General features: G+C 35.1%; 1 protein-coding gene across 3 annotated transcripts in view; it reads left to right on the top strand.

Annotated features, from left to right (window-relative positions):
• Tmem38b (transmembrane protein 38B) overlaps nucleotides 1-16,218 on the top strand; it is a 53,997-nt gene that overhangs the window by 19,297 nt on the left and 18,482 nt on the right. For all 3 annotated transcript variants that reach the window (XM_021261180.2, XM_004848175.3, XM_087184203.1), the window contains exon 3: nucleotides 15,581-15,765. In XM_021261180.2, coding sequence (XP_021116839.1) covers nucleotides 15,581-15,765 — 185 coding nt within the window. The remainder of the gene's footprint in view (nucleotides 1-15,580; nucleotides 15,766-16,218) is intronic.

Below are 16,218 nucleotides of genomic sequence, written 5' to 3'. Positions count from 1 at the left end.
ACTTAATTTTTTTTTTAACATTCTTTATTTGTTTATTTTTTTTGTATTAAATTCTTTTATTGGTACATTGTAGGTATACAACACAATTACATTTCTCATCTAGACTTAATTGACAGATTCAGTAGAGTAGCTGGATACAAGGTCAACACCCAAAAAACAATAGCCTTTTTATTTTATTTTATTTATTTATTTTTTTATTAAATTCTTTTATTGGTACATTGTAGGTATACAACACAATTACATTTCTCATCTAGACTTAATTGACAGATTCAGTAGAGTAGCTGGATACAAGGTCAACACCCAAAAAACAATAGCCTTTTTATTTTATTTTATTTATTTATTTTTTTATTAAATTCTTTTATTGGTACATTGTAGGTATACAACACAATTACATTTCTCAGTGGGAATTGTACCTTTACATAATGCATCTTGGTTCTTATTTTTTCCCCATTCCTAGCCCTCCCTTCAGCCCCTCCACCTTTCCCTATTTACAAAGACTTTATTTCCATTTTTTCCATTTCTTAGCATTTTTCCTTTCCCTTCTTTTCTTTCCCTTGCCCCTCCCACTACCTCTACCCCTTTGGACCTTTTCTTCCTATTTTGCATTATCGATTATTCATTCTAATCATTGGTACATTTTAGGTATACAATATAATGACATTCATCATTGGAAATTTGCACCTTTACATAATCTCTCTTGGTTCTTATTTTTCACCCTTGCCCAGCCCTCCCTTCAACCCCTCCAGTCCTCCCTGTTTACAAAGATTTTGTTCCTATTTTTCCATTTTCTCATATTAATCCCATTCCCTTCTATCCTTTCCCCTAGCCCTCCCACTTCCTTCCCCTTTGCCCCTTTTCTTCCTATTTCACATTACCTATTGTACATTTTAGTCCTTATTTACACTTTCAGTTTCTCATACCAGAGAAACTGTTTGGTTTTTATACATGTGTGTCCTATATATTTCACTTAATAGTATCACCTCAATGTGCATCCATTTAGCTATAAATGTCTCTAATTTCTCATTTTTTATGGTTAAGTGGTACTCCATTTTATAAAAAAAACTCCACATTTTCTTTATCCAGTCTCCAGTAGATGGGCATTTGGGCTGTTTCCAAGTTTTAGCTATCACAAACTGTGCTGCTATGAACATGTGTGCACATATATCACTGTGGTATGATTCTTTTAATTCTTTGGGGAAGATCCCCAGCAGTGGAATAGCGGGGTCAAATGGGACTTCCAGTCCTAGTTCTTTAAGGTATCTCCATACTGATTTCCACAGTGCTTGCACCAGTCTACACTCCCACCAGCAGTGGAGCAGGGTTCCTCTTTCCCCATAGCCCCGCCAGCATTTGTTATTGGTTGATTTCATGATAGCAGCCATTCTTTCTGGAGTGAAGTGGAATCTCAGCATTGTGTTCATTTGCATCTCTTGAATGACCAGTGATGTTGAACATTTTTTCATGTATTTATTTGCTATTTCTACTTCTTTGTCTGAGAAATATCTGTTCATTTCAGATGCCCATTTTCAGATTGGGTCTTTAAATTTGGGAGGTCTGATCTTTTTAAGTTCTTTATAGATTTGAGATAGTAGACCTTTGTCTGAGGAAGAGCAGGTGAAGATTTTTTCCCACATTGTGGGTTGTCTCTTCACACTGCTGGTGGTTTCTTTTGCTGTACAGAAGCCTTTTAATAAGAAGAGATCCCACTTGTTGATTGTTTGTGCTAGTTCACGGACAACTGAGGTTTTGTTCATAAAATCTTTTCCTACACCAATGTCTTCAAGAGTTCTACCTAACCTCTGTTCCAGCTGGTTCAGAATTTCTATTTTAATATTTAGATCTTTAATCCATTTTGATTTTAGTTTAGTGCATGGTGAGAGATATAGGTGTAGTTTTAATCTTTGGCAAGTTGAAGCCCAATTTTTCCAGCACCATTTATTAAAGAGGCTATCTTTCCTCCAGTGAGGGTGTTTGGCTCCTTTATCGAAGATGAGATGGCTGAGTGTGTCTGGCGTTGTTTCTCCATCTTCTAATCTGTTCCACTGGTCCTCAGGTCTGTTTCTTTGCCAGTACCAGGCTGTTTTTATCACAGTAGCTTTGTAGTATAGTTGCAGGTTGGGGATTGTGATACCCCCTGCCATGTCTCTGTTACCTAGAATTGCTTTTGCTATTCTGGGTCTCTTCTTGTTCCAAATGAATTTGTGGATTGTTTTCTCAAGGTCCATGAAGTATGCTGCTGGGATCTCAATTGGAATTGCATTAAATCTATATAGCAGTTTTGGAAGGATGGCCATTTTCACTCTATTAATCCTTCCTACCCAGGAGCAGGGGATGTCTGTCCATTTTCTGATATCATCTTCAATCTCTCTTTTCAGAGTGCCATAGTTTTCTGAGAAGAGGTCTTTGATTTCTTTTGTTAGGTTGATTCCTAGGTATTTCAGTTTTTTGGATGCTATTGTGAAAGGAATTTTTTGCCCTATTTCTCTCTCAGTGAGTCTGTCATTGGTGTAGAGGAAAGCTATTGATTTTTGTGTGTTGACCTTGTAAGCAGCTACTTGACTGAATTTGGTTATTAAGTCTAGAAGACTTTTGGTGGAGTTCTTGGCGTCTTCTATATAGAGTATCATGTCATCTGCAACTAATGACAATTTGACTTCTTCATTTCCTATCTTTGTTCCTTTTATTTATTTCTCTTGTCTAATTGTCGTGGCTAATGTTTCCAAAACTATATTGAAAAAGAGTGGTAATAGTGGACATCCTTGTCTTGTTCCTGATTTTAGTGTGAAGGATTTTACTTTTTGACCATTTAGCATGATATTGGCTGTTGGTTTTTCATAGATGGCTTCTATCAGTTTGAGGTAGAGACCATCTATTCCAATTTTTTGTAGGGTTTTTATCATAAATGCATGTTGAATTTTGTGAAATGCTTTTTCTGCGTCTATGGAGATAATCATATGGTTTTTGTCCTTGGCTCTATTGATATAGTGTATTACATTGGTTGATTTGCGTATATTGAACCATCTCTGCATCCCTGGGATGAATCCCACTTGATCAGGGTGTATGGTCTTCTTGATGATCTTCTGCATTTTGTTTGCCAGTATCTTATTAAGGATTTTTGCATCTATGTTCATTAGTGAGATTGGCCTATAGTTCTCCTTTTTGGTTGGGTCTTTCTCTGCTTTAGGGATCAAGGTGATGCTTGCTTCCAGGAATGAATTTGGGAGTATTGTTTCCCTTTCAATTTCATTGAAGAGTTTAAACAGTAGTGGCAGCAGTTCCTCTCTAAATGTCTTGTAGAATTCAGCAGTGAAGCCATCAGGGCCTGGGCTTTTCTTAGTTGATAAGTTTGTAATTGCGTTTTCAATTTCATTGGTTGATATTGGGTTGTTCAGAATTTTTAGGTCTTCTTCGTTCAACTTTGGTAATTCATATGTATCTAGGAATCTGTCCATTTCTTCTGTGTTGTCCATCTTATTGTCGTATAGGTTCTGGAAGTAGGTATTGATGATCCTCTGGATTTCTGCTGGGTCTGTTGTAATTTCACCCTTTTCATTCCTAATTGCATGGATTTGGGCCTTTTCTTTCCTTTTTCTGATAAGGTTTGCTAAGGGTTTGTCAATTTTGTTGATTCTTTCGAAGAACCAACTCTTGGCTTCATTGATTTTTTGTATCGTTCTCTTAGTCTCCACTGCATTGATTTCTCCTCTGATCTTTATAATTTCCTCCTTTGGAAATTATATTATATAATTGTATGAGCTCTAGCGTTGTCCTGTTCTTCTTTTTCTAGAAGCTTGAGGTGCAGCATCAGGTTGTTTAATTGGGCTTATTCTAGTTTCTTAATATGCATATTCACTGCTATGAATTTCCCTAGTAAGACTGCTTTCATTGTGTCCCATAGATTCCGATATGTTGTATTGTCATTGTCATTTAATGGAAGGAACTGTCTGATTTCTTCTTTAATTTCCTCTGTGACCCATTGGTTATTCAGAAATGTGTTGTTCAGTTTCCAGGTGTTTATGAAATTTTTTGAGTTTCTTTTGCTATGGATCTCCAATTTCATCACACTATGGTCTGATAATATACAGGGCATAACTTCAATTCCTTTGCACTTACTTAAACATGTTCTATGTGTGAGTATGTGGTCTCTTTTGGAGAATGACCCATGTGCAGCTGAGAAGAATGTGTATTCTGATTTTGTGGGGTGGAAGACTCTATAAACATCTGTTAAGTTCATTTGTTCAAGAGTTCAATTGAGTTCTAGTATTTCATTACTTATTTTTAGTCTAGTTGATCTATCTGTTTGTGACAGTGGGGTGTTGAGGTTCCCCACTACAATTGTATTAGTGCATATATGACTTTTCATGTCCGTTAGTATTTGTTTTCTATAGTTGGATGCACTAGTGTTTGGTAGATAGATATTTATGATTGTCATCTCTTCCTGTTGGATTGTTTCCTTTAGAAGGATGTAGTGTCCTTCTTCATCTCTCTTAATCAGTCTTGGTTTGAAATCTACTTGATCTGCCAAGAGGATAGCTACTCCTGCTTTTTTTCAGGTTCCTGTCGCATGCAGTATTGTTTTCCACCCTTTAACTTTCAGTCTGTGAGTTTCCTTTTGAATGAAGTGTGTTTCTTGTATGCAGCATATTGTTGGATTTTGCTTCTTGACCCATTCTGCCAATCTATTTCTTTTGATTGGTGAATTGAGACCATTAACATTGATGGTTATAACTGAAATGTATTGACTTGTCATTACCATGACTTTTTCTTTTTGTTGGGTTCTCCCCCTTTACATTTAATATCTTGTCATGCCAGATGGGTTCATTCTGCTTTGCTTCCTGGGGTTGTGATCCTCAATGTCTGTTCCTAGGATATTGTGTAAAATTCTTTGGAGTGCTGATTTGGTATTCACAAAGTTCCTAAGGTGCTCTTTGTCATGAAAGTATCTTATTTCTCCACCAATTTTGAAAGATAGTTTTGCAGGGTACATCAATCTGGGTTGGAGGCTGTTTTCTTTTAGGGCTTGGAATGTGTCACTCCAAGCTCTTCTTGCCTTAATGGTTTGTATTGAGAAGTCTGCTGTGATTGTGATGGGCTTTCCTTTGTATGTGATTTGTTTCTTTTCTCTAACTGCTTGTAGAACTTTGTTCTTCTGTTGAGATTCTGGAATCTTAACAATTATATGCCTATGTGTAGATTTTTTTTGATCAATGCTATTTGGAGTCCTATATGCCTCACTGATCTGTATGTCAAGCTCTTTTCCCCTGCTTGGGAAGTTTTCTGCCATTATTTCTGTGAAGAGATTTTTTTATGTCATCTCCACTCTCTCCTGTTTCTTCATTGACTCCGATCATTCTTAATGTTATTCTTCTTTGCATCCTCTACCAGCTGCTGGATTGATTTCTCATGTTCCCTTATAATTTTGAAGCAATTTTTCTTTTCCTGGTCACTAATTGCAATCTTATCTTCTATATCTGAAATTCTGTCTTCACATTGGCTAATTCTGCTGTGTAGACTTTCAGTGGACTTTTTCATGTCCTGGAAATCTATTTGCATCTGTTTTATGGATTCCATTTGTTTCTTATGTTGGGATTCCATCATGTTCCTGAGCTCCTGTCTAGATTTATTAATCATGTCTTGCACTAGGGGCACAATTTCTCCTATTATCTGAGAAATTATTTCTGTTTTCATTTTTTCCAGATCCCCTTTTGTTGCTAGTTCAGTGGGTCCAGGTGGTTGAGTATCAGAGTGTTCCATCTCATTTCCCTTTGGGGTTGCTGTAGGTGATCTGAAAGTCTGATTTTGAGACTTATTTACATGTTTTCTCATTTTGACTGGTGGGGGGTGCTGTTGACGCCTGCATGGATTACCTCCTCTGAGCTGGGAGAGGTGGGACGGGGCCCTGAGCAGCAGTAGGGATGGTGGCCCAAAAGCCCTTTCCTCTGGGCTGGGAGCAGAGGGAGGGATGGTGGCCAGGACGCCCCTTCCTCTGGACCATTAGCAGTGGGACGGTGGCTCAGAAGCCCGTACCAGGAGCGGCGGGACTCAGTACCGTGGTCTGGTGGTCCGGTGTCCTCTGCGTCTTTGTAGTGTGGAACCAGGCGGCTGTACAGAGAAGCGGGGGTGTGGGTCCAGTGGATTGTTGCCGGGGCACGGGCAATAGCCTTTTTTTGTTTGTTTGTTTTGGTACTGGGGATCGAACTCGGGACCTTGCGCTTGCGAGGCAGGCGCCGGAACCACTGAGCTAAATCCCCGGCCCGCAATAGCCTTTTTACATACAAATAATAGATTAACTGGGAGAGAAATTAGGGAAACAATTCCTTTTACAATAGCATCAAAAAAAGTGAAATATCTAGGAGTCAGTCTAACAAAGGAAGCAAAAGACCTCTACACTGAGAACTACAGCACTCTGAAAAAGGAGATCGAGGAGGATATAAGAAAATGGAGAGACGTCCCTTGTTCCTGGGTAAGAAAAACCAATATAGTGAAAATGGCCATACTTCCAAAACTATTATATAGGTTTAATGCAATGGCTATTGAAATTCCAACAATTTATTTCACAGAACTAGAGAAAACAATCCAAAAATTCATTTGGAACCAGAAGAGACCTAGAATAGCAAAAGAAATTTTAGGCAACAGAGATATGGCTGGGGGTATTACAATCCCCAACTTGAAACTACAAAGCTACTGTGATGAAAACAGCATGGTATTGGCAAAGAAACAGACCCTAGGATCAGTGGAATAGATTAGACGATGCAGAAACAACTACAGATATGCTCAGCCACCTCATCTTTGACAAAGGAACCAACCATCCTCATTGGAGGAAAGATAGCCTATTTAATAAACCGTGTTGGAAAAAGTGGATTTCAACCTGCCAAAGATTAAAACTAGACCCATACCTATCACCATGCACTGAATTAAGATTGAAGTGGATTAAAGATTTAAATATTAGAACAGAAACCCTAAATTTGCTGGAAGAGAAGTTAGGTAGAACTCTTTAAGATATTGGTATAGGAAAAGACTTTATGAACAAAACCTCAGTGGCATGGGAACTTGCACAAAGAATCAACAACTGGGATCTTATCTTATTAAAAAGCTTCTGCACTGCAAGAGAAACCACCAACAGAGCTAAGAGACAACCTACAATGTGGGAAAAAATTTTCAGCAACTACACCTTAGACAAAGGACTACTATCTAGAATATATAAATAACTGAAAAAAATCAGACCCCCCAAGTTCAAAGACTCAATTCAAAAATGGGCATCTGAAATGAACAGACATTTCTCAGACAAAGAAGTAAGAGCAGCAAATAAATATATGAAAAGATGTTCAACATCACTGGTCATTCAAGAGATGCAGATGAAAACAACACTAAGATTCCACTTCACCCCAGAAAGAATGGCTGCTATTAAGAAATCATCTAATAACAAATGCTGGTGGGGTTGTGGGGAGAAAGGAACCCTTCTCCATTGTTTGTGGGAGTGCAGACTGGTGCAACCACTGTGGAAATCAGTATGGAGATACCTCAAAGAACTAGGCTTAGAGGTCCCATTTAACCCATCTATCCCCCTGCTGGTTATCTTTCCAAAAGAATTAAAAGAATCTTACCACAGCGATATATGTGCACCCATGTTTATAGCGGCACAGTTCATAAAGCTTGGAAACAGCCCAATTGCCCATCAACTGGAGACTGGATAAAGATGTGGTTTTTTTTTTTTTTTTAAATAAAATGGAGTACTACTGAGCCATAAAGAATGAGAAACTAGAGACATTTATAGCTAAATGGATGCATATTGAGGCCATCCTCTTAAGTGAAATAGGACATATATGTGTAAATACCAAATAGTTTCTCTAGTGTGAGAAACTGAAAGTGTAATTAAGCATACACATGGATAAAATGGCCTAATAAAATATTTCTTGGATTGCGTTTCCATCGCGTGTCATATGACTGTATCGAAATTTAAATTAGGGAGAATTTTGGCTTATGTGTAGTCTGCTAACTGGAGTTTTTTTCCAGATCATTATTTGTTCAATGTTGATTTGGGGATCTTTCTGAAACAAATCACACCCTCTGGTGTCTTGTTGGTGCTTGAGATGCTTTTTTAAGTTATATGGAAAAATGTTTAAGTGCTTTTCAGTTTTGTTTTGGTTGAGTTCTACTGTATTTGAATATTATTGTAGTTTTTTTCCCTTGCATTGTTCTTCTTTGAATGGTTTTAATTTTTTGTATGTGTGTGTGTTTGATAATAAAATTATTTTTTTAAGAAACTGCCACTGATGTGGTTACTGAAGGGAATGTTTTTGGATATAGACATTTCACTCTCTTACTATTTTAAAAATAAATACAGTGTTCTACTCTGTCATAATTATATAGGCATCACAGACTATACTTTTCTTAGTCTTCGTTTAGTCTTATTTTTTCTGCTAACTTTATACTCAGTGCTTCTTACCAGTTCTTATATGTGCATCTTCATTAATTTTGGTTGTCTCAAACTTATTCTCTAGTAAATTCATCAGGAACAGTGGTCGCTCAGTTCTCACAAATAATAAAGTTTCTTTCCTAAGTAAAAACCATTTTTATTGGGTAGAAAATCAATGGCTCACACTTTGTATTTTTGAGTATTTTAAATATGCTAGAGGTGTTTGAAAGATACAGTAAATGTTTCAATTAAAAAAAACTTATTACAATAAAAGACACATTGCCAGTAATGATAGAATAAGTGTGTTCAAAGCCAGGAAGAGTATATTGAGTTTTTTTGAGGGGAAATAATGGCTGTTTCTTTTACTGTAATTTTTAAATTTGAATATTCACTGTATTTTAGGATTGCTCTTTGTCAATCAAATGTTTATGGCAATTTCAAAGAAAAAACATTACAATGTGTCTTCATTCACTGGATCTTCTATCGTGTGACTTCTTGCTCTTCTGTAAAGTCAAAAAAACCATGAAAGAGAAATGTTTTTAATCATTTCAGGGATCAAGGCAGCCATGACAACACAACTAAAGACACAAAAGCGGACTTCCAGAACTTCTTTAGAAAGTGGAAAGAATGATGGGATAATTATATTCAAAGTGAGGTGGAGTGTTTTGTGGGGAATTAGGAGCAGTGTGTCTTTTACTATAATGAATTTAAAAAAATTAAACATTCACTATTTTTATCATACTGCATATTACTCTATTTTTTCTAATTTAATGCATTTAGTGAAAAAAATTGATATTTTAATTTTCTTTCCATTTTAGGTCACATCCTGTTTTTTTTTCCAGATGCCTGAAATATTTTTTTCATTAGAGCCTAATAATTTAAATAAAGTATGTCTTGGTTAATCATTCTTCACTAGTATTCTCAGGTATATGATGTATCCTTTTTAGTACATATGAATCTTGTTCAGTTGGGAAAGTTAGTTTAGTATTTGTACCCTTTACTGGATTTGTTTTTTCTTTAGGAACTCATATTATTGGCATATTGGCTCTTCTTTGCCTTTCTTCAGTGAATCTTTTTTTATTGTCTCTTTTAAAATACTTTTTTTCTTTGCTTTGTTTCTTTGGAGGCACTATTTCTCTTTGTTTTCTGGCTTGGTCTTTATTTCTGCAATTATTTTTCCTTTCATTTCTTATTCTTTCCTGAGTAGTATATTTCAGTTTTTGGTTTTCTAATTCTGATGTTTGTTGTGCTTTTATGTCTTAATATTAATTTCTTACTGTCTTTAGTTTATTTTGTAATAGTGGGTTACAGTTTAGACCTGTTTTGTGGGCACATTTTCCTGGGTACATTGTGTATAAAGGTATAAGGATTTACTCTGCCTTTTTATTGTAATATGTTAATATGAGATTTGACTGATAATTTCTTTTGCTCATTTTTATATAAAAGCAGTTTTATATGAAGGTGAAATCTTCATTTTTTTTTTTTGTACTGGGGATCGACCTTGCACTTGCGAGGCAGGTGGCAGAACCACTGAGCTAAATCCCCAGCCCTTCTTTGTTTTTATGTAGTGTTCAAAAGTTGATGACGTGCTACCCTACATTTCTAGGGTCTCTTTTTCCCCTAGTTTGGACAGGATCTTCCCTTTCTTCTGCTGTTCTATATTGCTCAGCTTTGATTCTATTCCAGCAGTTTCTGCTCATTGTGGGCCTTGTTCTAGAGGAGGACCCTGGTAGTTTTTTAAACTTAAAGGAACTAAAAAATTGCTTTAACCTTTTCAGATCTTCTCATCACAAACCCTTTGTCCTATCTGGTATGAAAGATGCCAGAAACCCTTAAATTTCAGTTGTTTTATTTGTGTTTTTGTCCTTTCAAATTGGCCTACTTTGCTTTCCAGTGAACACTACCCATTAGCTATTCTAGTGTTTTTTTGGGGGGTGGGGTTTAAACGCAGGTTCTCGTCCATGTTAGGCAAGCTCTCTACCACTGAGCTATTGTTGCAGCCCTGTTACTTCATTCTTAAGCCCTCTTGTTGTTTCTTCCCGGCAGGTTGTGGTTCTTGGGTGTTTGTGATGTGTCTCTACCCACTTGTGATTTGGGTTTTGAGAGGGATACCTTGTCATGTAGTTTTTGGTTTTTTTGCCATGTAGTTTTGTTGTAAGTTTTGTGCATGGGATTTTGGTTTTGCCATCCATTTACTCTGTGTTTTTATGTGGTGATTTGAAAAGATGAAGATGTATATGCAGCCACTACCATCTTCCCAGAAATCTTCCATTAGTTTTGATGTCCTCTGTATGTGCCCCTCCTGTTCCTTTTCCTCCTTGTTCAGAGGTAACCATTATCTAAATTTTGTGTTTTTCATTTTTTGCTTTTCCATGTAGTTTTAGCATATGTTTATATCTCTAACAATAAAGCTTTATAAATGAAATCATGTGTTTTTCTGTCACTTGTTTTTTGTTCAACCTGTGTTCCTTTCATTCTTATTTTGTGTTGTTGTAATTTATGAATTTTCATCGCTGTGTAACATAACAATTTCATATGTCATAGTTTATTCATTTCTCTGTTACAGAATTATTTCTAGTTTTTCCTTGTCAAACAATATTTCTAAGAAATTTTGTATATATTTACTGGTATACATTAGCAAGATTTTCTCGTGGCATATGCTTAGGAGTAGATTTATTGAATTATAAGGAAAGTTGTTCTTAAACTGTATTATTTAGTACTAAATGATTTCCAGGAGTGGTTATACTAATTTATGTCCCCATTGCATTATATCTAATCTAAGACCTGGACTTTACCAGGACTATACATACACTCATATATTCTTCTTCTGTCCTATCTCTTATTTCCCACAGTTAACCTTCATCCTAAGTTTTGTATTTATCTTATCTTCTAGAAAAATTACTATCACATATATGATTAAACAAAAGGTTTTCAGTTTTATTTGTTTTGGACCCTATTTAATTAATTTTTGTGGTGCTGGAGATTATACCTAGGACCTTGTGCATAGCACTGAGCAACACCTCCAGCCCTGTTGGCCCTATTTTAAAATGGGAAATTATATCATTTATTGTTTTCTGGGACTTATTTTAACTTGACATTGTGTTACTAAGGTTCTTCTCAGTGTGTTTTTGTATGCAGCTATTCATTCCTTCGCTATTACTGTATAACCCATTGTATTGCTATTTTTTTTTTTTTTTTTTTTTTTTTTTTGGTACCAGGGATTGAACTCAGGACCTTGAGCTTTTGAGGCAGGCAGCGGCACCACTGAGCTAAATCCCCTGCCCTGTATTCTTTTGATAAGCATTTTTATTGGTTCTGGTTGTGTTGTTAGACACTGTAAGACAACAACATTAACAATCACTTCCGTAGCATGCACTGTCCTAAACACTTTTCTAAGTGCTTTATATCTATTATCTCACTTAAACTTCACATGACTCTGTGGGGTGCTATTTACCCTTAGCAGATAATGGAACCAAGATGTGGATAGGTTAACCTGCTCAAGGTATCAAAGACACAGTACTGAGTAGTTAGAGCTGGGTTTCAGAGCTAGGGTATCTAATCCTTTAGTTTGTGGCTATGCAGTATATTTCTTTCGACTCTGGAAATAGGAACATTGTCCTCACAGTGAAAAAAATGATGCTGGCCTAAAGATACAATGTACTATTTTCTTTCTTGAAGTTTTAATATTTACAATGAATTTATAATACTTGTTTCATTTGAATTTAATTTGAGAGTTAAAATGATGTTTGGAATGTACTTTACCTGCTTGCAAGCAAGGTCATCTTTAGCAGAATAGCCTTATAGTGCTCACACCTAGAGGTTAGCACCATCTACTGGCAAAGAGAAACAATAACTTGGTTATGCCATAATACGTATTTATTGCTTGGAAGACAATGCACACTTTCATAGGAGTTTTTTGAAAAGCTGTTTCTGGGGGAAATGAATATTTTACAATTTTTTGTATATTGGTTTTTATGTCCCATTATGATTTCCTTAAACTTCCAAGTATAACATTATATATTGAATATTTACATAACAGATTATATCCAGGTGAGAAAAAAATAGGAAGGGGTATAGTTTTATAGGTGTCATTCTGTCCTTTTTTTTCAAAGCATATGAATAAAACTGTTTATATGTTAAAGTAATAAGAACAAGAGCAAAGCTGTCATTAGATCAACATGAATTGTATTTAATTTATTCTGTTTTGGCTTAGTTAAGTGATATGTCTTTGATAGAGGAACGGAGTTGATAATAAAGTGAAAATAGTTCTTGGTGACTAACCCTGGTGTGTTAGCACATTCCATCACTGGAACAAAATACCCATCATCGACAGCTTAATTTGGGTCAGGATTTAGGGGATTTAAGCCGTGGTCAGCTGGCTCCAAGGCAGAAACATCATGGTAGAAGGCCATGGCAGAAGAAAGCTGCTCACCTCATGGAAACTAGGAGTCAAAAAGAGAAGGAGTTGGGGTGGGAAATATATGCTCTAAAGCCACATCCCAGTGACACATTTCTTCCAACCAGCCGCCACCTTTTAACAGCACATTTAGCTATGAATTCATCAGTGGATCAATCCTCTGATGTGTATAGCGTGCCCATGATCCAGTTGCCTTCCAAAAACCTTACCTCTGAATACATGAGACTTCTGGGGGATATTCTCTATCTAAACTTATGACACCTGGAAAATTTCTCTCCGCTCAACTCTTCGTATTAATCTAAATTTGACTTTCATCTTAAACTGGTTTAGCTTTCACCTGCTGGTGGCCTAGGATCTTGACTATGTCCTATTTTAGATTGATTTCTCTTGTCATCTTTTCTCTATTAACTTAATCCATGTGACTTAAAAATGTGTACATAATCCATTATTGTCTTCTCATTCTATTTCTTCTCTTCTTTTCTTTTCTTGTTTTTTCCTGGTATGCTTTCTTACCTATTACAAGTTTAATTAAAGGGAAAATTTCAATCTTTTGGGGAGGGATATGGTGATTACTTAATGAGTGTTGGTTGAGTGATTCATTAAAGGAATTTAAAAAATTAATTTATGTTCTGGAACAGGAGTGGTGGTTTACAGAGCCATTGTTCTAATATGTTTACTTGTAAGTCCGTGAGCATAGTAAATAGCTGTTCTTTTGGTCTGTGGCTGGCTATTTGGCATACAAATGAAAATAGATTTTGTTTAATGTTACCTTATTGTGTGTATACTTTAGAACTACTTGATTAAATAAAGACTTACTGACTTAGAAATAGTGATAATTATAAATTTTGCTCCATATGTCCAAATATATAGTTCAATGTAAAATGTCCAAGATTGTTGTTGTATAGTGTAAGTTTTTAACTCATGCTTAAGATGGGCTTAGTGTTGGGAGTAAAAATGGGGTTGTTTATAATGTTTATTTTTGTTGTTCCTTTAAGTATTTTACTTTTGGGCATTAATTACTGCTAAAGTGAAACAAAATCTTCCTTTCTTTAATCTAATGTAGATATCAAAATATATTTATTTTAATAAAATATATGTAAAATTTATTATTTGTGTATATACTTTTTTCCTATTAGCTGTTTTTTGAAATTAGTTTTATATTTAGAGTAGTATGAAGAGACTTATACACTATATGAACATGTAAAATTTTAAAATAATATAATTTTCAAAAATCATTTTATTACTCTAAGATAATTCCTTTTTCTCAAACTTTTATCAACTGATTCTTTGATTTATTTTGTATTTTGGCTCTAGATTGTTTGCTAATAAATTATGTAATTCAGAGCTATGTTTTATCATGCTAAGTTTTTTTTTTTTTTTTTGCTTAAATTGTTTTATTGGTACATTTTAGGTATACAATACGTTTACATTTATCATTGGGTGCTTGTACCTGTACATGATATATCTTAGTTCTTATTTTTTCCCCATTACCTGTGCGCCCTTCACCCCCTCGACCCTATTATGCTAAGTTTTAGATTAGGGGACAATAAGATGAATGATTCTTGTCATCTAAGATCTGTTCTAATTTATATGAGCATTGTAGCCTTTGTTTTATATTATAAAGAGAAGTATATAAAAAGCTATTCTGAGGCATAGAAACCAATTGTTCTAGTTGTACAGAGCCACTATTAATCTGAGCAGAGATGATTAAATAAAACACTACCTCCAAAGTCATGAGTATGGTATATTTCAGTGGGACTTTGGAGAATAGGAAGGAATTAGTAAGTAGAGGTGAAGAAAAAATGGTGATTAAGACTCTGAAGCAGTATTTTGGCAGATATTTCATTTTCTGTGAATACATTTGAGATTTCTGACTTTATGAATCATAAATTACAGAAAAATTAGTAACTGATACGAATTAGTAAGAGATATGACACTTCACACAGTGTATTCCATATCAATTCATTAGAAAGAATGTATGTTTTGTTTTAAGCACAAAATTTTTTACCACAGTATTTTAGGAATGGAGAGAAAAAAGCAGTGTGTTTTTTAGTAGATGCTACTGCTTGTAGTTGGACAGATGATTAAAACAAATGAAGTAAGTTTTTTAGAGAAAGTTTTTTAGAGAAGTGGTGAACTATTGCTAAACTAACAACATAATTTAATTGGTTAAAATTAAGCTTACTTAAGTAAAGAACTAGCTTCATATTCTTTTAATTATATGAAAATATGTTTTTTTTTAACATAAATCTGCTTTCCTTGTGAACTGTCAGCTATCTTTGCGTGGATTGCAGTTTATATTCTGTACAAAGGGATTCAGGTAAAGATATTAGTGGAAGTTGAAACACAGTTATTGTTGTTATCAAAGGCCCTTTTCTCTAATCATTTTCCCTGGAAGACAAAGGAACTGTTGATGATTATACATTTGCTTTATTTTGTTACATTCAGCACTTAGCTTCTAGAATAGGATAGGTAGAATTTAGGAACTCACTAATACTTTATACATCTGTAGAATATTCAGATGTCCAACATTTACATTCCCCTCTCATCATGACATTTTGGTACATTATGTATATTTTTCATGTGATTAAAAGAAAAAATCTTCCTTCCCATCTGTGCTTTTCTTCAACTCAACATTTCAAGTTTATAATTTAATTTGTTTGGTTATGCTATATTGTTAATACTTACACATTATTTATTTCTCCTGATTCTATTCATATATTAAAATATTTAAATTTTAATTTCAGGTATATTATATTTTTTTGCCCATGTGACCTAGTTTCCCAGGCCTATTCATTCCTACCTGTTCAACTTTTGGCTGCTGGAATGAAGGAAGTGACCAGGACTTGGAAAATAGTAGGTGGAGTCACACATGCTAATAGCTATTACAAAAATGGCTGGATAGTCATGATAGCTATTGGATGGGCCCGAGGTAATATTAACAATATATGTTCATAAATATTCTGTTACTGATGTTCCATAACTACTGAATAGTGAGAATTGCATACTTTAATCATAGCAGTTTTTTGGAAGGGGGAACCTTGTTTCCTGACTCCTAAGGTTTATTCAAAGCTAGTACTTTTCACTAGTCATCACCTATTATATTGAATGTGACTGCCTTTTTGATTTTGTTTTTGTTTCTTGACATAGCATGTCTGTATGTTGTTCAGGCTGGCCTTGAACTTGTGGTGATTTTCGTGCCTCAGCCTTCCAAGTACTGGGATTACAGGCATGCAGTACCATACCACCTTGAACCTGACTGCCTTATGATATAAAATATTTAGGACTGGTTTCATTAGGACCCCCTGAAGCAGAGATTAATTATTTTACCATAAATAAAACAAGTTTATGTAGGAAATTGTGATTCATGTAAAAAACAAACATT

Source organism: Heterocephalus glaber, unplaced genomic scaffold (genome assembly GCF_053883595.1).
Source record: "Heterocephalus glaber isolate CG9 unplaced genomic scaffold, H.glaber_assembly_v1.0 deba00001481, whole genome shotgun sequence".
Classification (NCBI taxonomy): Eukaryota; Metazoa; Chordata; class Mammalia; order Rodentia; family Bathyergidae; genus Heterocephalus; species Heterocephalus glaber.
This window is presented reverse-complemented; position numbering and strand designations above follow the sequence as displayed.